We start from the raw sequence: 27,796 nt of genomic DNA on the forward strand, positions 1-27,796 counted from the left end.
AGGTGGTGGGTCTGTGAGGTTCTTGCATAATGCATCATTCAAAAGTATTTCATCAGTCATCAGCAGTCAGTGTTCATAGAGACTTCCGAGCCTGAGAAAATGGTGGCTATGGTGCAGCAGCTGGGAGGATGCAAATGAAAATTTTAAACAGTGAAGTATTAAGATGCTGCTAGACCAAGACTGGCTCTGTAAAGCTTCAGTCCTCCTTATTCAGACTTTCATAATCAGTGGTCCAACACCTAGTAACAGCACACTTCTACCAATCAGAGAGTGGGAAATAGGAACCGCTGGGGGTGCGACCAATCACCTTCATCCCTGTATACCCGCCCCTTCGCCTTACTGACCGACATACAACACAATGGGCGTGTGCCACCTGAGCCGTGGTCTCTAGTGACATCTGCTGGTAGTAAAACATCACTTATCAGCTCGTATGTATATTTATTAATAAGGTCTATGGTTTATTACAAAGAAGCATACACACAGTGCACTTCTCGTTTAGTGTTAAAAGCCTAAACATGAGTATAGGTTGTTTGTTCGTCCTTGCCAATAGAATTTATAATTAGGAAACTGACATTTATATATTTGTTATTGTTTTGTTTTTTTAATGCAAAAATAAGCACCACATGAATAATAATAACAAGGTTTAGGTCTTTGCATAGGTACATATTTTTCAGTATAATAAAAATATAGCTGAAACATATAAATTTGAGTGTGTCTTGGTGACAGGGTAGAATTTACTTCTTTTCATTTTGAAATGCATACTTGTTCTTTGGCCTTCTATTTGTTAAACTAAAGAAGAAATTAAGGATTATGGTCTGTATAAGTAATTTGAAAATTATATATGAAAATATAGGTTTAATGATATTTGTTGATATATACTCATATTAGTAGTAATAGTAATCGTATAAGTAGGTAATATTTCCTGTGTAAATACCACAAGGACAAAATTAAAAATAAATAAAAATTATTTATATAATCATTTATATAATCATTTTTATAAAAACAATAGGAAGAACCCCAAGTAAATGTTTCTCGGCGGACGGGTTTTCTTGTTGCACCAACGACACTTGTGTTGCTATGGTTACGTCAATACATCTCGCACGTAGCTCTTGTTGCCGCTCGGAGTTTTTTTACAATACGAGCTAAACACATATTTATTGACACAAAACGGTTAAACCTGCGTTTTTCGGTTTAGCCACAGCAGTCTTTAGTTGTGAGCATTTCAATTTAACTTTAGGGTTACCACTGAAGCTTGTTTTGGGCGCTCAGTTCCCGAAAGTTGGGCGACTATCTTCAGCATGGAGGTCGGAGGAAAACTAAGCGAACTAAATATGACAGAGGATGAAATGGATAAATTAACAAAAGCTTTCAAAGACGAAAAATTCCGAGAAATGCTTCGCGACTATGCCCAAGAGATATCAGACCCCGAGAATAAGAAAAGGTATGAAGAGGAGATCAAGCTTTTGGAGAGAGAGAGAGGAAATAGCATCGAGTTTATTCACCCGAAACCATTCAGGGCTCTGAAAACAAGTGTGAACGGCAAGCAGAAGTGTTTCATCAATATCTGTGGAAATGATAAAGTTGGAAAGCCTGAATTTAAGTCTGGTGTGTCGGAAGATGGCTGCAGAGGACAATATTGGTCCTTGCCCCATAGTCTGCACCCGGGGAGAGAGGATGCAGATCCAAAAGGTAACAAGATTATGGTCTATGATGTTATTTTCCACCCTGACACTCTCCACATAGCAAACAAAAACAAGAAATTCATGGATATGGTGAGCAAAACAGCCATTCAGGGAATTCAGAATAGTTTTAACGTGACTCTGGACGAAAACAATGTGAGAGAGATAAATACCAAGTACAAGGGCATTCCTCAGCCTTGTGTTATTCGCAAACCCATACCTGGGTACAAAGCCAAGGAGCCCTCAGAGAAGCCTGACCCTCTTGCCTTCCCATACCCAGATGAAAAGAGAGCTACGACAACATCGCAGATCAAACCTACACAGTCACCTCCAACAAAAAACAGCAGTGATTCCAACCCCAGGAGCCTCCAGATCAAACCTCAGAAAGCCAAAGAGCCAACAAAGCCAAACTACACAGTAAAATATCGATCTTTCATTGATCTGCAGGACTACAGATGTTCCAGAGACTCGGCTAAGAGCCCCAGGCCTAAAGAGATAGTGGTCACCATCGACCTGCCACTTGTGGAGTCGTTAAAAGATGCTAGCCTGGAGGCAAAAGAGAAAAGCCTGCTGCTGGAAACCAAGAAACCAGCCTATAGACTGGAGCTGCCTTTAGCCTACCCTGTGGATGAAGATAAAGGAGAGGCCAAGTTCAACAAACACACAGGACAGTTGACAGTCACACTGCCTGTTCTTCCGTCTAAAGATACTTTAGATTTTGCTATAGGCCCTGCCATTACTGTTAGTGATGGTGAAAAGCAGGACAGAAGTGGAGACTTAGAAGAGGAGAATAGGAAGGAGAAGGAGAAGGAAAAAGACGAAAGTGAGGAAGAAGCCCAGGACTTTGCAGAGGGAAAAGAAAATGTAGTGGGAGAAAATGAAATTTTAAGAAAGCATTACAAAAATGACAGAGGAAATGTGGCGGAGGAGAGAGGAGTTCAGGAACAAAAAAATGGCAAGATTTATGAAAGCGAACTAGAGGATTCTGTTGTAACAGGATTTCAGTCAGATGTTGATCCTGACAAGCCCACAGGCTCTGCTGTGGAACAAGAAACTGATGGGATAGGAGAAGAGGAAAAAGTAAATGTGGAAACACCCACAATAAAGACTTCAGGCATCCAAAGGGAGACTGAAAACATAGAAGAGGCTAGAGATTCCTCTTTAAAGGTGAGAACATTTAGACAAATCCTGACAAATTTGCTGAAGAGTAGGTAGAAGTCTAGCATTTGTTATTATGTACATTTGATCCTACTGATATTTGAAAATGTATTATCTGTTCTAGATGGATGAAGATCCTTCATTTCAGAATCATACATCCAGTGAGGAATCCCAGTCAACTGTCACTTCCACATCTCTGACAATCGGTTCAACCCACAACAAAGACTGCTGCATTTCACAGGAGGCTGACGGATTCAACAGACCGCCTGCAGCAGATGAAGCAAACAAATCAAACCCAGTAGGTTCAGGTAACACGATTACCCTGTTTGCTGAGGAACTCACCAGGCGCTCAGGAAAACAGGACATAGATGAAGACGACCTGCCAACAGAATCTGACAAGCCACCACCTGTTGTGCTGAGGGAAATTGATGAGGATGGAAACGAGAAGATCATCAGTGATCACTCCACTTCTGCTGGGATTATCTTCCAAAACAGCCTGATGTATGAGCTAGACTGAAAACTACGTGCAAGAATGCAGAGAAACACTCATTTTACATTGGCTTTAAATGCAAGTGGTATCAGTTCAAGTTTCTCACATCAAATGTATTTGATATTTTGAAACTCTGACCTTTCTCTTTGTGCACAACAAAAATAATCAACGTATTTCTTTATCCTAAAATAAAAAATAGAAGAGAAGATGAAGAATTCTTTTATTTTATTGGATTTTCCACATATATAAAAGTTATTTCTTTAGCACAGTAAAAACCAACTCCCTTTAGTCATGGACCTTGAGGCACTTTCTTCTGGAAATTCATCTAATTTCTTTATTCCCCTGTGTAGTAGAAGTAGGTCAGTAGGGAGACCTGAATCTTACTCTAGGCAGGAAGAACAGAAAAAGACGACGTAAAGATGACAGTAATTTTATGTCAGTGTTGCTGCCCGCTATCACATACAGTCAGCGCCTGGCAGATGGAGGCAGAGCGGGTGTGAAAGTACTTATGCTTGTCTCTTAACTGATCCTTGCTATGAAGGAAGTGCATTATAAGTTGAATACAAATGTAAAACTGGAAGCTTAAAGCTTAAAAAAAAAAAAAAAAAAACCTGCCTCAACACAGGCTATTCAACACTGTCCTTTCACCACTGAACTATCTACTACTGCAAAGTCCTCTTGTCAGTGTCTGATCAGATCAAGGATGTACAGTATATCAGAACTTGCAAACTACTGCAAAATTCCCACCATTTGTTGTTTCAACTGTTGGTGCGTCTTTGGTGAAACCAGCGTTTGTTCCTGCTCATCTGATTCCTCTCTGAAGGGAGTCGTCTAAATATTTAGAGTAGCAGGAGAGGGAGCAGAAGTGTTGCTGCACTGGAGCATCTGTCCCTCCCATGTCATCCACTAGGACCACTGTGTGAGAGACTTGGTGCAGGTTCATGCTGACCGCTGTCTTGATGTAGAAATTGATGCAGACACAGCCGCAGTCGCAGTTCTTGGCTAGTTCGAGGTCCCGGCACAAGTGGGCAGGGATGATGTGAGGTCCGTATGGTATCCTGTGAAATGAATCACAAAAGGAACTGTTAGAAGTTGTGAATCACATCAAGACACAGTGAGAAAAAGGATGATATACTGAGCTTGTTTGATCCTAACCTGAGGTTGGCCACAGCTCTGGAAGCCATCTCTTGGAGTGGAAGGGGGAAAGTCAGCTTCATTGTGTGGTCCAGTGGATTGGGTTGGATAAACGGGTTTCCAAACAAGTCCAGGTTCTCCAGACTCAGTTTACGGAAGTCACTGGGCAGCACAGTCAGTTGGTTATGTGCAGCTGACAGGAACCTCAACTTTGAGAGTCTGCCTATGTGGAACGGGAAACAGAAGAGCTCATTGTCGTCCAGTTTGAGGTTCACTAGTTCTCTGAGCTGGCAGAACTGAGCGGGCAGGGACCGTAGACGATTCTGGCTGAGGTCGAGGAGCTGGAGGGTCCGCTGCAGGGTGGACAGACAGAGGGCCTCGCTGAAGGATTCCAGGTGGTTGTTGTGGAGGATGAGCTCAGACAGGCAGCTGAGGTCACCAATGGTGGCAGGGAGTTTCTTGATGTGGTTGTTGCTGAGGTCTAGCTTACGGAGGGCTGCAAAAACAGAAATGAAAACAAACAAAAAAATACTACTTAAAATAGAAGCAACAGAACTCACCCGAGTTATTGTCTCACCCTTTGAAAAGCTCCCTCCAGACTTACAAAAGACATTTTACTACAAACTACTTTACCAGGCTAGATAGGACACTTTATGAAAACTCACTCAAATGTTTAAATTTGGCGAGTTCACCATTTAACCTTGTCAAACTTTACACTTGTCACTGCTTAATTAACTAAGCTAAGTGCAGAAATACCAAATTTTATAAATCATGCACTACAATATAATTTTCAGCTTTTAGCCAACAATCCAGTCATATCTACCTTTGAGGGACAGCATTCGCATGTCCACACGTGACAGTTTACAATAGGAGACCTGTAGCTGCTCCAGAGAGTACGGGAAGTTGGAGGTGAGGGGGTAGTCCTTCTTTGAGACGATGGTCAGTTTCTTCTTTGGTTGTTCTACGTCCCTGGCGCGAACAGGAGTTAGTGTGGAGAGGGGGAGGCTGCTCGTGTCACATCCTCTGTCTGCCAAACGAGCAGCTGAGAGGAAGTTCTTCAGGCTATTTGCATCAGCCTGTAAATACATAAAATTACAGGAGAATTGAGACTCACAGTTCCCACTGGAGTGATTGTATATGACCAGCTTCCTCGAAATATCTAAACTAAATTTGCTGGCCTAGAAAGCCTTGACACAATTTTTTTTTTTTTTTAAATGTACACAATGAACTTTTTGCCCTAGGGAATAAAAATATGAATAGCTCATGTACAGGGATTAGACACAACGTTATGAATATTTGTACAATCCAGCAGCCCCAAATAGTACATTCTTACTCATTCTTACACATTAATACTCCTAAAGACATGTTCATTTGCAATAGTTTGTCGTACTGGAATCATAGTGTAACATTGTCCATTGTAGTGTAATGGTGTCCCTGTAGGTTGTTTAGAGATTTGTTTACCCTTTTCCCACAATAACTTGTGCTTTCCCTGTTTAAATGTCTTACTGAATGTGGCATCAGTCAGTTTGTGGGTATACAGTCATTTGGAAAGTATTTAAACATTTTGCACACCACACCATAAAACTAGTTTTATATGAAAGAATGTGTTCTTATTTTGTCATTATGGGGAAACTGCAAAGTTTTCCTTTTCCCTTTCCAAATTCAATATACAGTGCAATGAAGTGTGCACAAGGTGAAGGGGTATAAATACTTTTGAAAGAGACTGTGCGAGTATTTTTCTGACAATGTGACATGTTGAACTTTGTTAGTATCTGTGCAAAAGGTCACTGCTGCATTGTATGCAGCTTCACAGCAACTGGAAACAATGATTCTGCTATGATGTCCGCCGGGCATCAGCTGCAGTCAAAACAACTGTATGTTATGAGTCTGGGTGTTAATGAGTGAGTTAAAAAAGAGAAATCATGTGTTCTCATCAACACAAGGCCAGACAGTGTAATTTTGAATCATTCATGATGATTTTTTTTGAGGAAATGAAACTGAAGTTTTAACAGCTTAAACCTAAAAATCATGTTCCTTATAAACACACTCAGAGTGTAATTACATGCTGGATGTCATACCTTGCTCAAGCAAATGTCAACAGCTGGCTCCTTCAATCTCACTGTGGCCTTGCCTTCCTCCACAAACCATGTGAAGAACTTCTCTATGTTGTCTTTTAGCTGCAGAAGAAAGTTATTAAGTGTGAGTAGTTGAAAAATACACATCACAACATTAGGTCAGGAAGTGAGTGACTCACTCTTTCTACGAGTTTAGACAGGATTACTGAAAGCTTACACAATCAAGCTGGTTTGAACCAACTTTACAGCTACGCCAAGCAATGACGTTTTAAAGCTGAGAAACCACTGTAGTTAGCAATTCGGGCCATGAAAACAATAGTTCCAATCTAGATCAAACTGGTTAAAACGATGACAAATAAAAAGCACATGATCTGAGGATTGAGAAAAAGACAAGATTATGTTTACAAATGAAGAACGTGCGCAAATATTTTTGCCATGTTAATCAATATTTTAACAAGAGGTAAGACAGGCATTCTGTCTGTCTGCATGATATTATTGGCATTTCTAGCTCAATTTGTCAATAGTTCCCAGCAGTATAACAATTATTTACATTAACATAACATTAATCATTAAAACCTATCTGGACCCACATAACCACCAATGTGCACCAATGAAAAATAAATGAATTAAAGGGTCATAAGAGTGTAGCATGTACAATGTGCTATAATGTGACAGTGTTCACTGTAAAAGATGTCATGAGGACGATATTTCAGCACTTATTTTCAAACCGTTTTCCTGACTTAATAGTTTTTAGTTGTCTGAACATCTTAACAGTAAATATGCTCACTGAAAATCTCCCCCTAAATTGACAGTTTAACGACTTGTGAACAGAAAACTGTTAAAGTAGCAGCTATTTGATACACTGCATTTGATGTTCAATTAATGTACATTAAATAAATAGGTCTCACATTATAATTCATAGGAAACCTTTGTGTTTTTAACTCGACACCTCTGTGTTCCTCTATATATGTGATGGACATAGTTTCTTTGCTTTTTGCAGCCATTTGCTCGCCCAGAAACATCAAGCTAAATTTGGGCGAAACTAAATATAGATCCCTGCGACAATCGGCTAGCTAGAGTCGCACAGAAGACAGCATCAGCAACAACCACACAGACCTTGTACTTGGATCCAGCTCTGTCTTTCGCTGTGCAGATCATCATGTAGATGTTGCTGCGTTGACTTGTCTTGTCCAACTGCTTCCCGATGGAGAGCACCGCTCTCGTCCCTTTGCCTCGACTTTTCATCCCAAACGTGGGAAGCATCCGATTCACCACCTCGACATCGCACTGCAGCTTCATCGCAGCGAAACACTAAAGTCCAGCTTAATGCCAAATCAGACTGCACTGAGGGTTTAAAGGCATAAACAGACGGAAACGTCCGCGGAAGAAAAGTAACGTTAGCCAGTAACTTACGAGCTGGGGCTGGTGTCACAACACACATCCGTGCTCGTCGTGGATGTCAACAACACACCAGCCCTCTCTCTCGACACGACTATAACTGCATGTGAACGGCTGTCGAAGACGCTACACACACATTAAAGGGGAACACTAACACTCCCGAGAGTAAACAGTTTCCTTTACAGTGTTTTCGTCAGCCGCGGAGGTCGTTTCCAGTTTTCTGGTGTCCGTTAGCTGGGTGGTTAGCCGCCGTTAGCGTCAACCCGCGCGCGCGGGAAGTGACGTGTGTCAGGCGGTCGTTAATTCATCTCGACTGCTGATTGGACGAGAGGGGGACGGACCCCTGTCACGCGTCCAATCACTTTTAATAAACATTTACGCAATACGTGCCACGGTTACGTCTCCCGGAAATGAACCATTAAACAGTGTGCTTAAATAAAATCATGGGCTGTCTGCAAGTAAATATTCATTTCTGTGTACACCAGAAAACAGAAGTATTACACTCTAAAAAATAGAAAACAGAAGTATTACACTCTAAAAAATATACTTACATAATATTATGTAAGTAAAAGAAGTGAATACTACATATTTTGAGCAATATGTACTTAAAGAGGTAAGAGAGTCAGACTATTATGCAGGTTTACTAGCAGATTAGAAGTAAAATCCTGCTTCATATTATATTCATGTAAAATGGCAATACTGAATAAAGTACCAGTACTTCACTTGTATAGGTATAGTAGGCCACTCAAGTGATATACTTGAATGACACAAAATTGGAAGACGTTATGACTGTATGCTTATGCATACTATAGCTAATATATACATATTAGCTACATGTTGTATCATAAACACATACAAATGTATGGACCCACAGTTCTACGCTGATTCTCTACTTTAGTAAAAGTGCCCAGGTATACTCTTCTTTAATGCAAGTGGTCATAAGCAAGAAAGAAACCACCGGTTTAATCTTCACAAAGGTGCTTTTGTTTATACACCTATACATTTCCGAATGTAAAATCTTAGTCTGAAAAGTAAGTAGTAACTGTAGCTGTCAAATAACCTTAGTGAAGTAAAAAGTACTATATTTCTCTCCGATTTATTGAAGCAGAAATGTGATGTAGTAGTAAAATCACATCACAGTACATTAAAATACTACAGTGCTTGAATAAATGTATTTACCACTTGATATTTGTGATCGGGCCCTCGCTTTCATTGCGTCAAATAAAGTAAACTGAAAGAGATTTGCTGGATGGATGAAAGTATGAAGACATTTTGTATCCTAATGTTCCCTTACGATGCATAAACATACAGTAACTCAAATTCTGACATCTATTGGTGGAAAGTTGTTAGTGGAATTCTTTGAACTACAGTGTTTCTGAATGTATCTGCAGTTTTTCTCCTGCATTTTAATTAAGCAGACACGAATAAGCTGTCAGCCTGAGAGTGTCTGAAATAGTCATCACAGATCAACACGACCACAGGCAAAATCTAACAGGGACTTCTATTCTTCTCTTTAATCCTCTACAAAGACACACACACACATCTGTTTGTGACTCAATACATAAAAGATCTGACACAGTGATATGATCCATGGTGAGACTGCTCAGGCTCTCAAAATAACTAATTTGAAGGGAAAATCCAAAATGCAAATTCATGTTGTCAATCTAACATTTGTTATGCGTTTACACTTTAAAAACACTCCCTTCAATCCAGCAGGATACAGATAAACTATCCTGCGCGCTAGTTACTTAATTAATGTTATTCTTGTATGCAATTTAACAAAAAACCAAAAGAATACTCATGTCTTTGGTTTCACCGTGCTGCCATTAATAAAATAATAGACAATACCTTTGGAAACAACATGCAAGTTTTCTTTTTTGTATTGATCTTACGTATGCCTCTAAGTTAGCCAGTTATCTGGACGTTCTTACACATTACAGTATGTACTTCACACACATACAAGATCAGTGTAGAAATTTTTAAAACAGTGGGATGTACCATCTTACCAGATTTGACAGTTATCATATACTAATACAGTACATATGTTGAGTGATAAGTGATGCAAAATGAAAATTTAGAAATGTCTCTCCGACATCTGCAGCTGAGACCATTTTATTGTATTAATAGAAACGTGCAATTTATTATGACATTTTGGTGACTGCGTTCCAAAATATAAAACCATATTTCAGCTTCTTTTACTTCATATTTACCATTTATTAATACTAACAAATAACACTGTCTCATTTCTAATTGATCTTGATTTATCAGTGAGTCTCTTTTCATCATTTACAGTGACGTCTCGACACATGATGACCCTCGCCGGATATAATAGCGCCTCACATCTCTCCTGTCCTCACTGCCACAGCCCTCAGGCCGATGCACAATGAGGACTGGGAAGAACCGAGCGTCTCTGTAAGTGGGTGGACTGTCACTGAGAGCCAGCTGGCTGGAGTCGGACCCGCAGCACTGCTCGTCCATGCAGCAGGGTTCTGTCAGGTTGCTGCTGCGGCTCCTCCACATAGCCACTGTGCGATGGGATCCGTACATGCGGCAGAGAGAGAAGCGAGAAGTGTCCGAAGAGAGGTGGGAGTGGAACAGTGCTCCCCTGCAGGAGAAGATGGAGGAACAGCTGGAGCTGGCGATGGTCCTCCTCCTGCCTCCTCCATCTCCTCGTCCAGTTTGCTCACTGCAGTGCTCGCTCTCGTCCTGGCTTTGGAGAGCGCCGTAGCTCTGAGGGGCCTGGCTACTATCCAACAGGAAGCAGTTTGAAGAGGAGGTGTATTCAGTGTCTTGTAATGAGTTAGACTCGGCCATGCTCATGTTTATCAGCATGGCCTCTGAGTAGCTGGGAATCACCTGGCGGTTACAGCGTATGTGCCACTCCATTTCAGTGCTGTCCAGTGTGTCTACTCTTGGAATAACACAACCCACATTATTCCTCACGGGCCTCTCTTCATCCAGAGAAGAAGAGCTGCTGTGACTGTACTCTAACCCAAATAGTTTCTCTATGCGGTAGTGCACGTAAGCAGTGCGGTACTCTATGAGGACTCTCAGAGGCCATGACAGCATGAGCATAGCTGCCAGCCAGAAGGCAACCTGGGAATTATACCACGGCATCCTATCTGGGTCTACGTAGGCTATGAGGTTTTCTCTGAAATCCAAATTCTTCAGCTGCATCCCTTCCCTGGCCTCCATATAATCATCCAAACCCTCAATTTCAGAGAAGAACCTGGCTCTCTGGTTGAGGTAATCATTTTCTGCACCGGCTTCGGTGAAGCTGAAACATTTGGTAAAGCGCAGACGAGTTGCTGAATGTTCCTCCAAGCCTCTGAGGTCACGTGATACATCTTTCATACCACAATGGCTGAAGTCAAACTCACCCTCAGCCACATGTGTGTTCACTCTCTCATGGTACACCTGTGTGGTGGTGTAGGCATCCCCGTTACGGTATCGAGTGACTTGCCGAGTCCGTCTGACAAAGTGGTAGCTGATAGCCTTCCACCATATGCAGGGCTGGGCCTGCTGCATCCGCAGCACACGCTCGTATACACTGTCTACATCTGCTTTGCTCTGCAGCTTGCTCCTGGCTCTGCAGTGCCAGCACTCCACCATGTATAACACATAGAGCATGAGCAGGAAAGCCAGAGGGATGTAGATGTAGCCATCAGAGCAAGGGCTGTCGTGGTAGATCATTGAGTGTCCTCCAACGCCCATTCCAGAGACGCCCCGCAGGGAGGAGGTGAAGGAGGCTGTGAAGGAGGAGGTGAGGGCAGAGTTGAAGCTGATCTTGGTGACTCGGGTCAGCTGACACCAGGCCACTGCACCCAGGCAGCTGTACATAAGAAGAGAAAGCACCAGGCAGCGCCAGTGGGACTCTCGGCAAACACAAGCACCCAGGGACTGCTTCACTGGACGCTGCTGCAGAGAGAGAGAGAGAGAGTAATGAGGAAAAGGCACTTAAAGCAATGAAGCCCTAAAACATGGCAGCCATATCGTGACTTGCAGCAGAAATGCAAATGAACATGGCTACACTATAAATTCTCAGGCTTTGCCATACCTCAGCACAAAATAAATCAAACTAAAGAAGGCTCAGTGGAATTCAATTAACGCAGTGTCCCTGAGGCCGTGGGTCAATGCAGGTGACAGACAAATATTAATTTATTTGTTTTGACTCATCTGTATCTAAAATTCATTTCATTTATATTGCATAAAGGTGAATGTACTTGCTAATAAAGCTGTCAGCTTAGTACCAACAAGTAAACGCAGTGTAAATGTAGACGGAATCCTTAAACCTAATAGATACCAAAATCCAGTTACAAATCAATTAACAAAATTAACAATCAATTAATTAAATAACAAACATACAGTTTTATTGTTTTTTAAAAAAAATCTCTTCACTGCTCTTTGGTGTAACAGATACACTGTTTTTAAATAGTCTTGTATGTCTTTGACTTGTTAATTATTAGTCAGGCTCCTGGTACAACTGTGTGCGACTCGCAGTGAAACTTTAAATAGAACCTCATAAGTACTTTTTAGTTTTTTATTTTGGCCCATTTTAGCGGTGACATTCCTCCTCATGAGATCCTGTATTGTTGCACACCACCTCTGGTGTTTTATGGAGTGAAAGGATTTATGCTGACAACTAGCCATCCATTACTGCACAGACACAGGGGTGGGGATGTCGCCTTGCTGGTTCCACCTCAGTTATTTATGGAGCAAACAGGGATTCATTACATCTGCTAGAGAAGATGGACTTTTTTAGTAATCAAGCCTCCTGACTTTAGGTATTAGACTCTACACAGATTGTACTCATTGTCCCTTGAAAGTGTATGACGTCGGGATGTGATGGAGTGATGTTTCGCACAAAGTCCCCTTACATGGACACTGGATCTGAAGACAGTCCCTGTCATTTTCCTATCTGAGCATGGCTGGCTGCACACAGCCAATTCCCCAGATGGAATCACAGTAATTGCTCAATTACAGTGAAGACAAAGGGCATGGTGGAGCAAATGCAAACACAAGCACAACAACTTAAAGGACTGGTCAACAAGGCTCACGGCTTTACAAAGAATTTGTTTGCTGGCATAACCTCTCTCTTTAGAGTAAAATACATGACTTTGTCAGTAGAGTACCTTTCCACATGACTGGATAACATGAAACTGACTAGACTGACATTTCGGCAAGAAGAAATGATGTTTGGCTGCAGGTGGAAGCAGTTTCACTGTAATGACATGGCCCTGTTATTCACCAATGAGACATTATAGCAAGAAAGTCAATGCATGAATGTTACCTGCATTGCACGACAAAGACCAACTAACTTATACTTTTCTAAAAGTGAATCAACATTCAGAACTATTTGTATTGCTCTATTCCCAGATGATAGATCATTTCCAAGGTTTTTCTTAAACTTAATGCTTGACTGGCAGTACACCTACCTCCTCCAGGACTTCACTCTCAGCTGGTGAGGCATCCTCCACCTCCTCCTCCACCTGTTCCTCCTGCTCCTCTCCCTCAGCATCATTGGGCGCGCTGGCCGCGGCGTCCTCCGCAGAGTCCACATCGGAAGGAAGCATGCTGCACTTCTTGCATGTCACAGACAAATGGCAAGATCACACCTTTTTATTCACTTGCTCTGTTCCAAGTGTCCCTCCGTTTGCACCCCCTTTTTGTGCCCTCTTCAGCCACACAGCGTCTGGGCCGGAGCCAGCAGGCTGCGGCTGCTGCTGCTGCGCGGAGCGGGGATCCCGCGGTGGTCCTCCCAACTGGACGGACGGAGGGGGGCGGGGTTGAGGGATTTCACCGCAGCAAAGACAGCAGAGGTTGACCATGATGCAGTTAGGAAAGCTTACAAATTACCTAATAAAACAATATATCATAAAAGACATCACTGCACCATGTTCGTCCAGTCCCGCTGGCGCGTCAGTGTCCCGAAGATGGGAGGAAGGTTAACGCAGGATGAAGCTATCATGTCAATCCAAGGTGTTCCGCAACAAAAAACAACGAGAATGCGTTAAATTATTCGCCAATAAGACAAATACATCCAGTATTCCTCCGACGCATCAAAACTGCTTAAAAATTTCTGCGAGAATGTAGAAGTCGACACGCCTTCCTTTAAGACGCACAGAGCTTTTATTTTGAAAGTGAAATATGGTGTCACATTAAAAGTCTTCCGTGCTGTCTAGCCTGACCTGGTTATACAGAGTGCTGTGTATCACGAATCCAGCTGTAAATTCAAGGTTAGCTACCTCATTTTTAATACGTTTAAAAACAACAAAGACAACAACATTGTGTTGATAGTGTTAGATGTTGTTTTGGATAATTGTAGCTCGTACTAAGTGAGGTTTAAGATGTCAAGCTAACATTAAGCTAATGCTAGCTGGAGGTAACAGCACCTTCTCCGGTGCGTGTGCAAACCAAGAAGCTAAGTTACATTTAACATCAGCTGAGCTTAGATCTGGATGATTCATTTTTATGCTTGATTTAACTTTCGCCTTATGTTCTCTTTCACACTGATAACTGGATTATGTAGCAATAAAACAAGCCGTGCCAAGCAAGTTCACTGATAATATTGAAATCCCATTAGGATGCTAAAAGTTGAGATGATAGTTCGGTTCAAGTTGAAGTATAGTGAGACAAATGAAAAGAGTCTTTATTAACATCATGTGTCATTCAGAGGGATGTTGCGGCGTCCCAAGCCGACTGACTCAGAGGCAGACCTCTTGAGAGAGCAGGAACAGTTTCTGGTCTCAGGGGCTCCATCGGCTGCAAATGTGGTCCGGAGACCTGACAAGAGGAGAGGAGAAGCTGGAGGAGAAGCAGGGGATCAAAACAGAGGGAGTGAAGGGGACCAAAGGGATGTGGTCACCATAGAAGGTAAAGTCATGTCTGTTTGTTTTTTACAGTTCATATTTTAGTAGTTTTCCCCAACTCAAAACCTGCATATGTCATATTTTTAAGGTATAAGTTACCCCTGATAACAAACTGCTGCAATATATGGGTAAGATTATTTAATACAGAAATCCCGGTCCTGATGTTCAAATCTTATGTCTCCTTTAGATCTTCCAGACCAACTCCCTTCTCTCACGCCTGCCCCTCCAAAGAAGTCTCGCTTTAAAGGCAGTCGTGTCACCTTTGAGGACGATGATGCTGAAGAGAGGCTGGACAGACATGATATTCATATCAGTGCTGTTCTCTCCAGGATTGTTGTAAGTGCCATTTGGAAAATCAGAGTGCAATTGTAAATAAGTGACCAAGCAGTAAATACATTTGCTTCTTTTAGTGAGTTGGACCTCAGTCAGTATACAGACAAGCAGTGTGCCACATTTAAGTTGTCTTGGGCTTAGCGTGGCTCACAATAATACACAGTTTAATCTGGTATTGTTTTGCCTATGGATAACTAACATAAGTTTTTATTTTAAGGAGCGAGATACCAGCTCTACTCCAGTGAATCTACCTGCATTTACAGGCATGGCTTTCCCCAAAGTACTGCACCGCTCAGAAACCGGAAATCAGGTATAATAATCATGACATAAATAACACATAAGATGTTGGCTATATAAATAAAGAAACATTATTTTAAAAATGATCTTAATACATTATTATTAATGTTTGTACTACTTTTATGTCACAGGGCATTAATTTAACATAGTATAAAATGGGTTAATTTCTTTTCATACCCAGGTGCCTCTTTCTTTAAATGGTGGAAAGAAGAGTATCTTTGCCCGTCAGATTGCTGCTCAGAGAATTAAGGAAGGGAAGACACCTTTGCACTGTGAACCTGAAGCTGCTCAGACAGCTGAGCCCAGAGAGAAGCACATGCCCCCTGAGATTAGTATGGATACAGATGTTGCAGGTGATCATAAGCTCTGATTATTGAGAACAGTCTTGTTACCAAACACACATGTCTTGACATTATGTTTTTATTGCTTCTATTGTCTTGTTGTTCCCCTACATTCACTAGAACTGCCTACAGTCTCAGGTCCCAGGCTAATCTCTGGTCAGGGTCTTGCGGGCCCAAATAGCTCAGGAGAGACCACGAGGATCCACAGGGAGAACCAGGCCAAACTCCAGGCAATGTCTGAGTCTGAGATAATTGAGGAGCAGAAGAAACTGTTATCTCAACTTGGTAGGCAGAGTCTTTTTCTACATGATAGTCAATAATGTACTGGCTTTGCACAGTATATGGGAAAGTAAAGTACATCAGAACAGCAGAGTATATCATCTTTGTTTTTACCACAGTTTATAACGCGATTATTTCTGCTTCCCAGACTCAAGGCTAGTGGAGTTTGTTAGGTCTCGCAAAGCCCAGAGCGTCCTGTCCTCTGCCTCCTCATCCAAACAGCCTGAGGGCAGTTTTCCTCTTGTCAACAGAGACTCAGACTCCTCCAGCGCTGCTGCACTGTTTCAGAAACCCAAAGTGGAGATGGAAGCAGAGGAGAAGGAACTGCCGCTCCAACCTGCTGTGACGGGTATGACGGATTCAAAATAAACTTCAACATGTCAGTTCCTGCTCTCTGCTTCTGCAGTAGTTACCCACTAACTGAACCTATGGCATTTAAGTTATACGAATGACTAAGCTATTTGATTAATTTTTAATTAAATTTAAGTTTTCCATTGAGCTTGGTAAATTCGAATCCTTCTGCTGAGGATGTGTAATAATTATAATTTGATTGCTGATACGCAGTTCGCAGTTCAGATGCTCACTCACCAGCACATCTAGCTGCCTGCCGGCTTTCTCTTCTTCCATTCCTGCCTTTCTCTTTTCTGCCCTTTATTTTACTCCCTCCTCACTTGCTTAGGCATCCATCCTCTGATTGTAGAACTAATGTGGGGTGTCTTTTCTGCATGGCTAAAATCCAGACAAAAAGCTGATCATTGAGTCCACTTTGTGTGATTAGTAGCAAGGCCAGTCTGAGCCAAAAGTAGCTACTGCAATTAAGTTACTGCAGATCATTCAGAAAATACTCCAAGTCCTAGTAAAAGCGTTGCTAATGGATCATACACAGGCATTTTTTTCATTCTGTTCTGGTAAAAAACAATGAATTGAGCGTTTTTTTATACCTCATGTTATTCTGGCCAAAGAATTATTGCTGAATAAAACTATGCCCTTTGTTTTTGGTTAGGATTACGTAGCCAGTCATTGGCTCAACAAGGCTGGGGTACTTTATTTCTGTCACAACACCTCTCCAAGTCACTGTCACCCATGAAATTTTTAATTATTGAGCACAAGCATTTGTGTAATATTTAGTATAATGTCCTACAGTATTTATACTATACTGTATCTGTATTGATTGATTGATTGTGAAATTTGCAACAAACAGCAATTTAATTTCCCAACTACTTATATGTGTAGCACTAATTCTGTGCAATACCTAAAAAAAATGTTACTAAATGTTACTATAGACATATACTATATGACCTTTGTTTTCTTAGTGTAGCTGAAAGTTACATTATGTGTTAGATTTGATGCTTTTTACTACAACAAATGCCAGTTGTACTAACCATATATTTATTTGAATTTGCTCCACTAAATTCAGAGGAGGATCTGCCAGTGAAACCTCAGAAAGAATGGGTCCACATGGATAAACTGGAGCCAGAGAAGCTGGAGTGGATGAGAGATTTGCCTGCACCCAGAAGGAAAGGAACCAAGAAGGTAAGGAGTGACTTATGCTGAAATGTTTGCAGTTTATTTCTTGTTTATTAACATCCAGTACATCTTTTTTTTTCCTTGTGTCCTATTAGGCCATGCAGGCTCGTTTTGATTTTGCTGGTAATTTGATCCCCCCTACTGAAGATCTGCCCACACACCTGGGTCTGCACCACCATGGAGAGGAGCCAGAGGTCAGTGAGCAATAGGTTAAATTTAAATTGAATTTCTATTATAGTCTTTACAGTCTGTGTCTGGACAAACACCTGATAGCATTAAACACAACCTGCTAATTGTGAAAAGAGTGCTCTTGTTCTTTTTGCTTGCTCTACTTTGATTCTTGACACTGAGGTTTCTCCCCAGAGGGCAGGTTACTCTCTGCAGGAGCTCTTCCTCCTGTCTCGGAGTCAGGTCATCCAGCAGAGGAGTCTGGCCCTCAGCACTCTAGCCAACATCCTAACAAAGGTACTTAGATTAACACCAACTCAGTGTCACACAGATCTGTAGTGCCTGTAATAACTCTACTGTATTTTTGTCCTCGGCAGGCACGTGCTGGAGAGTACCTTTCAGTTCTGAAAGGCAGTGTTATGTCCACTCTGCTTGACGCTGGTTTGCTCTTCCTGCTCCGCTTTGCACTGGATGACAGTGTGGAGGGAGTGATGTCTGCAGCTGTACATGCGCTTAAAGCTCTTCTAGTTTGTGAAGAAGAGGAAGTAAGTATTACACTTTTTCATTTATAAATTGATTTACTATGTCACTAGCGCTTTCAATAGTGTTTTTGTGACAGATTGTGACAGAAAGATTTAATACAGTGCAGTCGCCTGTTATATTTCTATAAGAGGATCTCAATCCAATGTCGAGTTGCATTGATTCACATAGGATTTGTTTCCCTCTCAGGAGTGTCTGGACTGCACCTTCTCCTGGTTTCGTGGCCTGTCTACCTTCCCTCTGCTGCCTTCAGCTCAGGAGGAGGAAGATGAAGAAGATGAAGGGCTGGATGAAAGTATGAAGGAGACAGCCAAAGAGAAGGAAGAAAGGAAGAGTGATCACGAAGTGGCCAGGCAGGATGTTGTCAAGGTGGAACTCTTTATCTTTACTATTTTACTTTGTAATTGTAGTGTATTTTAAAACTAAGTTTCTTTCTGTTCTTCCTGTCTGTGTATCAGGGTCTATTAAAAATGAAGCTGCTCCCCAGGCTACGCTACATGCTCGAGGTAATCCGACCATCTCCTCGAGTGGTCCAGGATGTTCTAGATGTTCTCACTCGCATCGCAAGACACTCCTCCTCATCTGCCACCCAGGTAACTTCAGTAATGGCAACAGTTCCACTCACAAATGGTAAATCACACAATCAATTATTGAATTACTCTCCATATTTCTCTCTGAGGTTCTGGACTGTCCACGCCTGATGGAAACAGTTATGTGCAACTTCCTTCCCACTTCCTGGTCAGCACCATCTTTACCCCAACCTCACACTGTGCATGGGCTCCCACTGGCCAGCGCCATGAAGCTCCTAAGAGTTTTGGCTGCCTCTGGAAGACACGCCTGTGCCAGACTGGTAAGTGTAATATATATCCTGATTACGACATGAAGGTGTACACTGGTGGGTGGAAGGTACAGACAGCTTCCTGATGCCATGTGTGTTGGTTTTACTATTAATTACCGTATGTCGTTTCCTCCATGACATCAATCTTTCCCCAGTTGAACTCTCTGGGGGTGAGTGAGCGTCTGTCGTGTCTGCTGAGCGCTGAACCCAGGGAACTGCTGCTGGACCAGACTCAGGCCCTAAGGATCACCACTGAGGCCTATAGGTTGTGGACTGTAGCGGCTGCTTACGGACAGGCCTGCAAATTATTCATGTAAGTTGATATCTTTAAGCTTATTTTTGATAAATGCAGATGAAAGAACAATAAAACAAACCCTCAGAAACAAAAGCCTGATGCACTGTCTCAGTTTATTAAGTATGAGTATGTCAAAAGTAAAGACAAACAGTCACCTTGTCACAAATGCAGTGCCAGCAGAGCACCATTATCATTTCACAAGTCTATGTATGCTTATGAAATAATTAATGAATTACTGATTGCTCTGCTGTCGTTTCTCCTCAGAGACCTGTATCCAGCCTTAGTGAAGACATTGCAGTCCGTTCATCAAGCGCTGGCCCCCTCAGATCCTCTGTTGCCGCTGCAGCTCCATCGGATATTGGCTCTGCTTTCTCTGCTCACACAAGTTACCCACACAGCTGGATGCCACCAGGAGCTACAAGCTGGCATGGCCAGGTACAGATGATTGAAATGAATTGATGCTGCTACATGAACCAATGCACTACACTGTTTTTGTAATATACATATTACTCTTTGTTTTTTACCAAAGCTCTCAGGGAGAAGACTGCCCTCCTCCTCCTCCGGTGTCATGGAGTCATGTCACAGGGCTGCAGACATCTTTGTTAGGGCATTTGAAGAGCTTTGTAAAGAGTCTTGATAATTCACTTCAAAAACAGAGCAGCCTGACTCTGATACCAGCTTACCTGGTCTACCTAGAAGCTTACTACCATCAGCTTTCTAAACAGGTACCATTTCCTGCTTTATACTTTCTAATACTATGGGTATAGGTATATGAATGTAATTTACTTGTATAACTGAAATGTAACTGTGTTCCACAGAGTTGTTTCAAGCCAGTGGAGGCTCTACAAGAGCTGGAGCATCTGACGTCTGAGGTTCTCCTTCCTCTAATCTCTCACAGTGCTGTTCAAGGTCTGATAAAGAACATCAAGTAAGTGTGATTGGCTTTGGGACTAATTGATTCAGTTCTTTTTCTTACTCCTTGTCCTATTGTCAGATAATAACATTAATGCCAAAACAATGGAGGCTTTGGTTTATTTATTTTTTGCTTAATACATTTTTATGACCATTTACAAATGTACTTTTAACTATTCATTTCATTCATTATTTAACATTTTATAATAGTACATTATCATTTTTTATCTTCAGGTCTTCTTCAGTAGTGTGTAATGTCCAGTCTAGTCATCTGGGCCCAGACTCAATCCCTAGCCTCCCTGGGTTGGCCTGCCCGGGCTGGAGGGATCGTCCTGGGCTGGTTGTTCCCAGCTCCCCCTTTCCTCTTCTTTCAGGACTGGGGCTTCTCTTGAAAACCATCATGGGCATCCACAAAGGTCTCATCTGTAAGGTATGGTACATTCTCTACATGGACGGACTAGATTACTCACGCTGGATTATCACTGGGCTGGGAGCACTACTAGATGTAGTATTTTTCTGCCATCTTGTGGCAGCATGAACAAAATCCCTGTATTTTAATCCAGTTTTTCTTCTTTGTTTGACTTTTTCTTCCACTGTCCAGTTCCCTGGTCTCCTCTTGACAGAGCCTGTCATTGGGTACCTGCGTGGCTGCAGTCAAGCTACACCCACACTGTCTCACACCAGGGCTTGGCTTCTGCGACATGAACACCTCGTCCTCTACCTGTTGCTCGAGCTTGCACACAGACTGGTAGGATCCTATTTAAATCAAACTCACATAGACACTCTGCTCTTTCCGTCTCTGTGTGGATTCAGGTCTCATTTGCAATACATCAACATCACCAAGTTGTGCTTCTTTCATGTAGCCAACCTAATTTTCACAATCTGCTCATTTTTACTGTTCTCAGGTTCCCATTGACCCAGAAGTAGCGAAACATGCTTCACTATACCACCAGGTGGCGCTGGTTCTGCTGCCGTGGTTACTACCTGGCAGTGAATACCTGGCACATGAGCTGCTCTCCACCATCATCTTTAGCAAAGACTTTATATCGTAGGTTTACATCAATCTAAAAAGGATGAAATGTTCTGTTAATTTTTTGCTTTGTTCATTGTGTAAAACACGTTGCTTAAAAAGCCAAACCTTTTGTAAAATAATTTTACAAATTAGATTATATTTGCAATTGCATTCCTTTGTAATCGGTTCAAATTAACATGTCCCACATTTCCACGTTTGCTTTCAGAGAGGGCCACAGTGGAGGACCTGAGGCCATAGAGCTGGAAGAGCTGAAGCTTCATGAGGAAACTCAGCACCACCCTTTTCCCTCACTACAGACTGTCGGCACTATCCTGAGAGAAGCTTGCATCCAGCTACCTTCCATACGGGGCTGCTTCCTCACTCACTTGGCCCATCTGGAATCATCCGTGTTGGTGTCGCGAGATGCTTTCCTCGGCCGCAACCCTTGGATCAACTCCCATCTCCTCCCAGAGCTCACCGGCCCCACTTTGCCGTCTGATTGGCCTTTCCTTCCACTCGTCAGTCTGTATGAAAGAATGGGAGTGTCTGATGGTGGAGGTCTAGCTGTGGAGGAGCTTCCTCCGGGAGCTCTCCCTGCTGTGACCCACTGTCTGCAGTGGCTGCTGCTGCTTGAGATCTGGAGGGAAGATGCTCTAAAGGTATATCAATAGGTTAAGTTTTATTTTATTTGTATGGTATAAAATGGTCACCATTTCTCAGATTGCAGGTTGTGATGTCACGAATTATATTTTATAGAAATAATTATATATAATACATAATTATTGAATAATAAAAAATATGTTTTGTTATCATTAATATTGATCCTTTGGTGGCTGTGTGTCTCATTCATATACTACTATATTCCACTTGTTATTTTAACATTCTGAACATTTTGTCTGTAGGTGATCCCGCCGGTCGCCAAGCTCGCCCGTCTTTCCTGCATGTTCCTGTGTTCCAGTGACTTGTTCCTGGAGAGACCTGTTCAGAATCTGATATGGGGTTTGTTTAGACTACTGACAAGGTCTGACATTATATATTATTTATTATTCTAAACAAAATATTGATTCTGCTTGTTCTGACAGTTCAAAATTTGAGTGAGATAAAACTCAACTTCATTTACAGGCCATCCAAGCTGGACTCTTTGGACCTGAACATCCCTCCTCCAGGTCTCGCCTCCTTCCAGGACTTGTATTCAGCCCTTTTAGCCCAGTATGAAGCTGTGTCTTTTGGAGACCGTCTGTTTGGCTGCTGGGTCCTTTTACCTCTGCAGAGGAGGTACAGCACTGCCATGAGGCTGGCTGTGTTTGGGGAACACGTGGGAATGCTGAGGTCACTGGGGGTCACTCTGGAGCAGGTAATGATGAGGGTGTTACTGCTTTTTACTTATTAGCTGAGTAGTTTTTTTTAGAAATAAAGTCATCATAATGTTTAATACAAATGTTCTATATCACTTAACACATGATTTGAATTTATTTATGTGTTCCTCATCTAAAGTTGGGCATCCCCATGGAGCGGTTCACCTCTCCCCCTGAAGACTCCCTCCCTCTCCTTCGCCTCTACTTCCGCTCTTTGGTAACAGGGACTCTAAAGCACTGCTGGTGTCCGGTCCTGTACGTGGTTGCCTTGTCTCACATCAACTCCTTCATCTTCTCTCAGGACGCTGCAGCACAGGTACGGCACTGAATGGCACGCAAACCATATCGGAAACATTCATTAGAAAAGATGGATTTATTTCTGTCTGTACAATTTTTTTTATTTCTCCCTTAAGATTCAAAAATAGATCCAAGTCTCACTATGGGGCCTGTCCTGCTTTCACTAAAATTTCTAATGACATATTCATGTTGATACTATGCTGTGTGCCTTTTTATCATTAGCCAGAATGAATCCTGTGGGCGCACTGACACACGTGTAAGGATTTAGCAGATCCAGAAGGTGCTGCAGCTGCACTGAGTCCTGGATTTGTGCAAACGTCTCAGCGGTTTTACAGGGATTTGCTCACATTTTCAGCATCAAATATGAATTCAACGGATGCAAATTCCTCACGATTTTCTAAGTCTACTAAACCAGTCCTTGTGTTCATTAACTGTCAGTGAACCAGACCTAGAGTTGGTTCATAAATTTTGAGTTATGTTATGACTGTTATGTAACTAGGAGGAGTTGGGGTTACCATCCTACAATAAAACACACATTTACCAAGTTACATTTACAGTACTGTGCAAAAGTCTCAGGCACCATTTGCTTTGTTCTTTTATGAACGATGAGCACTATTTATTTCTCTTTTTTTAACTCGGAAACACAAAAAGTGGTTTCTTGGCATCTCTCCTTCCACAAAAAATATTTCTGGTTAAGCTTCTTTAGGCTGCAGAAGGACCAACTTGGCATCCACATTTAGCTGCCAGATGCTGAATCAGGTCCTTGCTGGACTTCTGATCTCTCAAAGAAGAAACTCTGGGAAACTTCTCATCAGATCTTCCACTTATGTTTTTTACCTTAACCTCTCCAGATTCCTTTACAGGAATCTGTTAAATTAAATTTTTAATATTTGTCACTTTAGCCAACATAAACTGTTTATTCTAATATTTTTGTGTTTTTTGTCACTGTGAACATATTTCCTATGTTAACTAGCTGTATTCTAATCAAGTGACTACGATATAAATACGGTAGGTATATAGTTAAAATAGCACTGTCAAACCAAAGAAGCAATTAATGGTGCCTAAGACTTTTGCACAGTACTGTATGAATCCAATTTTTTATAGACACATAATTTCAAAGCAGAACAGCTGAGACCATTTCCACATGCAGGTGGAGAGCTTTCACTAAACACTGAGACATAGAGTTTGTCAGAGCATCAGTGAGGCTTTTCAAGTTTAATCCTCTCTTTCCTCTTGCAGGAGGTTGAAGCAGCTCGACACAGTATGCTGAGGAAAATCTACTACCTGACTGATGAGGTACTCCTCTGCCTTTTGCTTCCACTCTCTTCCTCTCTCTCCGGTCTTAATGTGCTGTGAGGTGTTTATTGATTGTGCCCAATGTTTTCCTCACCGCACACGCAGCTCTGTGTTTTTCTCTTTTCTTCACATTCTTCTTGCAAACCAGTCTGTTTCTTGGAATTTTTTATTTTGTATAAATCACTGTTCTGACATGCTGCAGTGATATATTGCTAAACAATGATTTGGTTATACAGTTAAACAGTCTATTATGGTACAGTTGGTTTGGTTTGGTCAAGTGTGAATAGACAATTTAATTTAAGTCTTTGGGAATCACTGTTTCTTCTGCTGCTCTTATCACCTCCATCCCATTTTTGTTTTTTTTACCTCCCCAGGTTTTGAGGAACCATTTGCTGCTCTTCCGTTTGCCATATCAGCACTCAGAGTTTGGCTTTGATATGTACGAGCAGTTGCCTCCCATTAGAGCAAAGCGTTTGGAGAGCATCCTGGGACTGCAGGATAGCTGAGGGGAGCAGGGAGTGAAAAACACAGCCAAGTGCCAGTGTATGAGGCAAAAAGCAAATGAAAAACATGAACATGAGTATATGCTGGGAAAGAAAGCTTGGCAGTGAGAGGCCATTGAACGCATTCATTTATCCTGCTAAAGGCGTCTCATCAAGAATGGCCTTGGAACAAGAGCCAACAGGGGCCACTCTTCTTAAGGGAAACTGAAACCTGAGGCGTATTAGCTCAGCCCTGAATGAAGTAGCATTTGCAAATTGTTTGTAGCGCTTAACAACAGTGGAACATTATTAGAAATTATTTGAAAATCTTTCAGAACCACAACACAGCCAAAGGTTAAATCCAAATGCTACAAATTAAGTGCAGATGCACTGGGGCACAGGTCCCGCAAAACAGTCCTCAAGGCGAAAGGGAGGAATGAAATGTTTTTCCTTTCGCCAGCGCTCTGCCTGGGTGACTGTATGCCTGGAAAACTGCTCAGGACAATTCTTGGCATCTCAGAGTAAAGACAAATGTCCTGCTTTACAAGTGCCTGATTGTTTTCTTTGTAAATAAAATCCAATTTCAGGTATGTGTAACTCAAATGTTATTCTTTAATCACTATTCATCTGAACAAAAAGTGTTTAACTATGTGCAGCATACATAACACAGTGATAAAAAAAAAACAAGAAGAATAAAATAAAACCCATCCAGACTGGGAGTGATTTAGATAAACAGAGCACATTGTTCCTTCACATTATCACTGATCAATAACACTCGCTCTGCCCTCTACTATCAAATACTCCATTACTCCATCTACTGAAGCATCAGTAATTGTTGCCAGTGCTCAGTCGAATTAAAAAAAACAAAAAACATGAGGGGCTGGTGTTTGTGTAGCTGTATGTGTGTGTTCGTATCTCCCCTGCTTGTGCTGTTAGATCCCCCTACATAACATTGTGTGCTCATTGTACAGTACAATGATACGTTAGACTTGTTCGTTAGGATTAAAACCTTTAACCATGCCTTAAACAAATGTTCCAGAAGTGTTTGTAGTTTTGCAACACACTTCTCGTAAAACTCTACACACAGCTATGTGTCAGAGGTGGTGGATGAGGAGGAGGAGGAGGAGGAGGAGGACCAAGAACCAATCAAGAACAATCATTAATGGTTCAACGCATAACTATAAAGTAAACTAGACTATGTGTGCAACCAGTGGCCTCCACAATCAGGCTATTAAGAGAAGAATACAGGTGCAGTAATAGTGTGTTTGGTATCATGAAGTTTCAGTGTTACAGCAGCAGACTAAAGCCAGGTGTCTGAGTGCATCACTCTGCGTTGTATGTGCGCCTCTAAAACTGTCAAATGACCTCTATTTGTAGAATTGAAAGTTGGCTACAGCAGGGTGGATGTGGTTTGTCAAAACAATGCAATTTGACTCTGCAAAATTAAACAGCGGATTTGTGAACACAATCCTTATTTCCAGGGGATCAACAGTGCGAATCCTGCAGCGCAATCAGAAAGGAATGCAACAAACCCAGAAAGTGCAAGAGCAACATTATCAGTGTAAGTACAGATGTACAGTGAAGCTGCACCACGTACTTTAAAGCAGTACATATAAAAGAGACATGGTAGTGTCTCTAAGCTCATTTTGGTGAAACCTGACTGTGTGTTTAAATATTAGAGCCGCCTCATGAATGTACCTTATTAGAGGAAACTAGGTTTTGTCTCACAAAGAGTAGAAGAAGGAGAGATTTACACCGTAGAGTAAATATGTTGAATTTTCACTGGTTTTCAAATATGCGTACAGTAAAAGCTGTGGAAATAGGCTAAACACAAACTAATACCCTGAATAAATATTTTTTATACTATGCCAAGAGAGTGTTTAGCATTTTTGTGTCGCTGTTGTGTGTGTAAACACTGCTTTGTAGTGTTAATGCATTGGCTGGCTTTGTGTTTGGTTTAGGGAAAAGGAAAAAAAAAAAGTTTTATGTCACTTGTTTGGTTTTGCAAGGCAGGTAAAAGATTTTTATGGAAGTAGCTCGATCCAAAACACAAACAACACAAACAATTGAAAAATGATTAAACGGAGATGCACAATAGAAAATAGACACAAAAAGACCATCATTAGACACAAATGACTACAGACATTGTGGCGGCCTTATTTGTAGTCTCTGTGCACGTCTTTCAGTTTGGGGGACCTGTGTAAGAGGGTGGGGGTGGCTATTGCTTGTCGATATTGAGGGCCCATTTCTTCATAATACATGCAGCATAGTAACTTGGACTATAAATTAGCCGGACAGGATAAAAGAGCGTCAATGTAGACTCACAAATAATTCTCTAACTGGATCTGATTCAGATGTAAAAACACTCCAGGGTTCGAACTAATTGCAAAACCAAAGCGGATGCCGGGCTGAAGGAATCTTTTGTCTCATGTGGTTGCTGTTTTAATCCATCTTTGTCAAAGTTGAAGTTAAATACAATTCCTTCTTGCACAATGTCTACAGTAATAATAATTTATTTGATATGTATTTGACGCTTTAATGACGCTACCTCAACATGACAAACGAACACATACAGGACACCTCTCTCGACTTTCAGCTTGTGGTTCCATGAAGCAATCAAACGTTTTTCTTTAGTTTTTTTTTTTTTTAATAGACTTGTCCCTTTCTTTTTGCCTGGTAAATGTGGCGGCAGCTTGTTAGAGCTGCTTAAAGACTGTAAGGAGGAACAGCACTTCTTTCTCAGCCTCTGTCCAAGTCTTGTGCCAACTAATAAAACAGATTTCTTTTTTTTAATGAAAGGATATTGTACACTAGAGAATTGTATTTCAACACTGCAGCATTGGACAGTAAAAACTAATCTCCTCTGATTTATCTTTAACTCAGCTGCTTTAACACAGGAAATTAAAATGAATCACAGGCAATTAACAAAATACCTCTGAGATTAAACCTTTAAATAAAGCAACCAAGTAATTGGTGAATACCTGGGTGCTTTGTTTTTATTTGTGCTTTAAGAGAAACATA

At 41.6% G+C, this 27,796-nt stretch overlaps 4 protein-coding genes across 4 annotated transcripts; 2 read left to right on the forward strand and 2 right to left on the reverse strand.

The window, feature by feature from the left end:
* The first annotated feature begins 1,094 nt into the window (after positions 1-1,094).
* Positions 1,095-3,523, forward strand: dnaaf2 (dynein axonemal assembly factor 2). The gene is made up of 2 exons (XM_026339154.1): positions 1,095-2,846; positions 2,962-3,523. The coding sequence occupies exons 1-2, from the start codon at positions 1,299-1,301 to the stop codon at positions 3,352-3,354; spliced, it is 1,941 nt and encodes a 646-aa protein (XP_026194939.1). The 5' UTR covers positions 1,095-1,298; the 3' UTR covers positions 3,355-3,523.
* Positions 3,524-3,533: 10 nt separating this feature from the next.
* On the reverse strand, positions 3,534-8,198 carry lrr1 (leucine rich repeat protein 1). Its single transcript, XM_026340562.2, has 5 exons — positions 7,653-8,198; positions 6,540-6,638; positions 5,285-5,537; positions 4,483-4,957; positions 3,534-4,385 (listed from the first exon to the last, which is right to left on the reverse strand). Exons 1-5 carry the CDS (start codon positions 7,833-7,835, stop codon positions 4,130-4,132), a joined length of 1,266 nt encoding a protein of 421 aa, XP_026196347.1. The 5' UTR covers positions 7,836-8,198; the 3' UTR covers positions 3,534-4,129.
* Positions 8,199-10,104: 1,906 nt separating this feature from the next.
* LOC113148414 (transmembrane protein 151B) lies at positions 10,105-13,596 on the reverse strand. Its single transcript, XM_026340117.1, has 2 exons — positions 13,370-13,596; positions 10,105-11,852 (listed from the first exon to the last, which is right to left on the reverse strand). The coding sequence occupies exons 1-2, from the start codon at positions 13,505-13,507 to the stop codon at positions 10,221-10,223; spliced, it is 1,770 nt and encodes a 589-aa protein (XP_026195902.1). The 5' UTR covers positions 13,508-13,596; the 3' UTR covers positions 10,105-10,220.
* A 471-nt stretch (positions 13,597-14,067) lies between these two features.
* Positions 14,068-25,796, forward strand: rpap1 (RNA polymerase II associated protein 1). Its single transcript, XM_026340241.1, has 27 exons — positions 14,068-14,170; positions 14,608-14,807; positions 14,991-15,139; positions 15,354-15,446; positions 15,615-15,786; positions 15,895-16,059; positions 16,202-16,402; positions 17,471-17,586; positions 17,676-17,774; positions 17,944-18,045; positions 18,126-18,293; positions 18,478-18,657; positions 18,747-18,881; positions 18,968-19,138; positions 19,282-19,439; positions 19,686-19,856; positions 19,951-20,146; positions 20,240-20,349; positions 20,568-20,763; positions 20,935-21,081; positions 21,239-21,381; positions 21,572-22,004; positions 22,248-22,366; positions 22,468-22,699; positions 22,840-23,016; positions 24,237-24,293; positions 24,668-25,796. Exons 2-27 carry the CDS (start codon positions 14,612-14,614, stop codon positions 24,797-24,799), a joined length of 4,218 nt encoding a protein of 1,405 aa, XP_026196026.1. The 5' UTR covers positions 14,068-14,170; positions 14,608-14,611; the 3' UTR covers positions 24,800-25,796.
* Positions 25,797-27,796: the final 2,000 nt, after the last annotated feature.

The sequence above is a fragment of the Anabas testudineus genome, chromosome 22 (assembly GCF_900324465.2).
Source record: "Anabas testudineus chromosome 22, fAnaTes1.2, whole genome shotgun sequence".
NCBI classification, from domain to species: domain Eukaryota; kingdom Metazoa; phylum Chordata; class Actinopteri; order Anabantiformes; family Anabantidae; genus Anabas; species Anabas testudineus.

Excerpts from the sequence above, each read along its gene's own strand:
- LOC113148414 (XM_026340117.1), bottom strand. The coding sequence starts at position 13,507 with ATGCTTCCTTCCGATGTGGACTCTGCGGAGGACGCCGCGGCCAGCGCG. Across the intron at positions 11,853-13,369 it reads AGAGTGAAGTCCTGGAGGAG|CAGCGTCCAGTGAAGCAGTC; the intron begins GTAGGTGTACTG and ends CTCTCTCTGCAG.
- dnaaf2 (XM_026339154.1), top strand. The coding sequence starts at position 1,299 with ATGGAGGTCGGAGGAAAACTAAGCGAACTAAATATGACAGAGGATGAA. Across the intron at positions 2,847-2,961 it reads CTAGAGATTCCTCTTTAAAG|ATGGATGAAGATCCTTCATT; the intron begins GTGAGAACATTT and ends TATCTGTTCTAG.
- lrr1 (XM_026340562.2), bottom strand. The coding sequence starts at position 7,835 with ATGAAGCTGCAGTGCGATGTCGAGGTGGTGAATCGGATGCTTCCCACG. Across the intron at positions 6,639-7,652 it reads GAGCTGGATCCAAGTACAAG|CTAAAAGACAACATAGAGAA; the intron begins GTCTGTGTGGTT and ends TTTCTTCTGCAG. Across the intron at positions 4,386-4,482 it reads AGAGCTGTGGCCAACCTCAG|GATACCATACGGACCTCACA; the intron begins GTTAGGATCAAA and ends TTCATTTCACAG.
- rpap1 (XM_026340241.1), top strand. The coding sequence starts at position 14,612 with ATGTTGCGGCGTCCCAAGCCGACTGACTCAGAGGCAGACCTCTTGAGA. Across the intron at positions 17,587-17,675 it reads GAAGGAAAGGAACCAAGAAG|GCCATGCAGGCTCGTTTTGA; the intron begins GTAAGGAGTGAC and ends GTGTCCTATTAG. Across the intron at positions 18,294-18,477 it reads TAGTTTGTGAAGAAGAGGAA|GAGTGTCTGGACTGCACCTT; the intron begins GTAAGTATTACA and ends TTTCCCTCTCAG.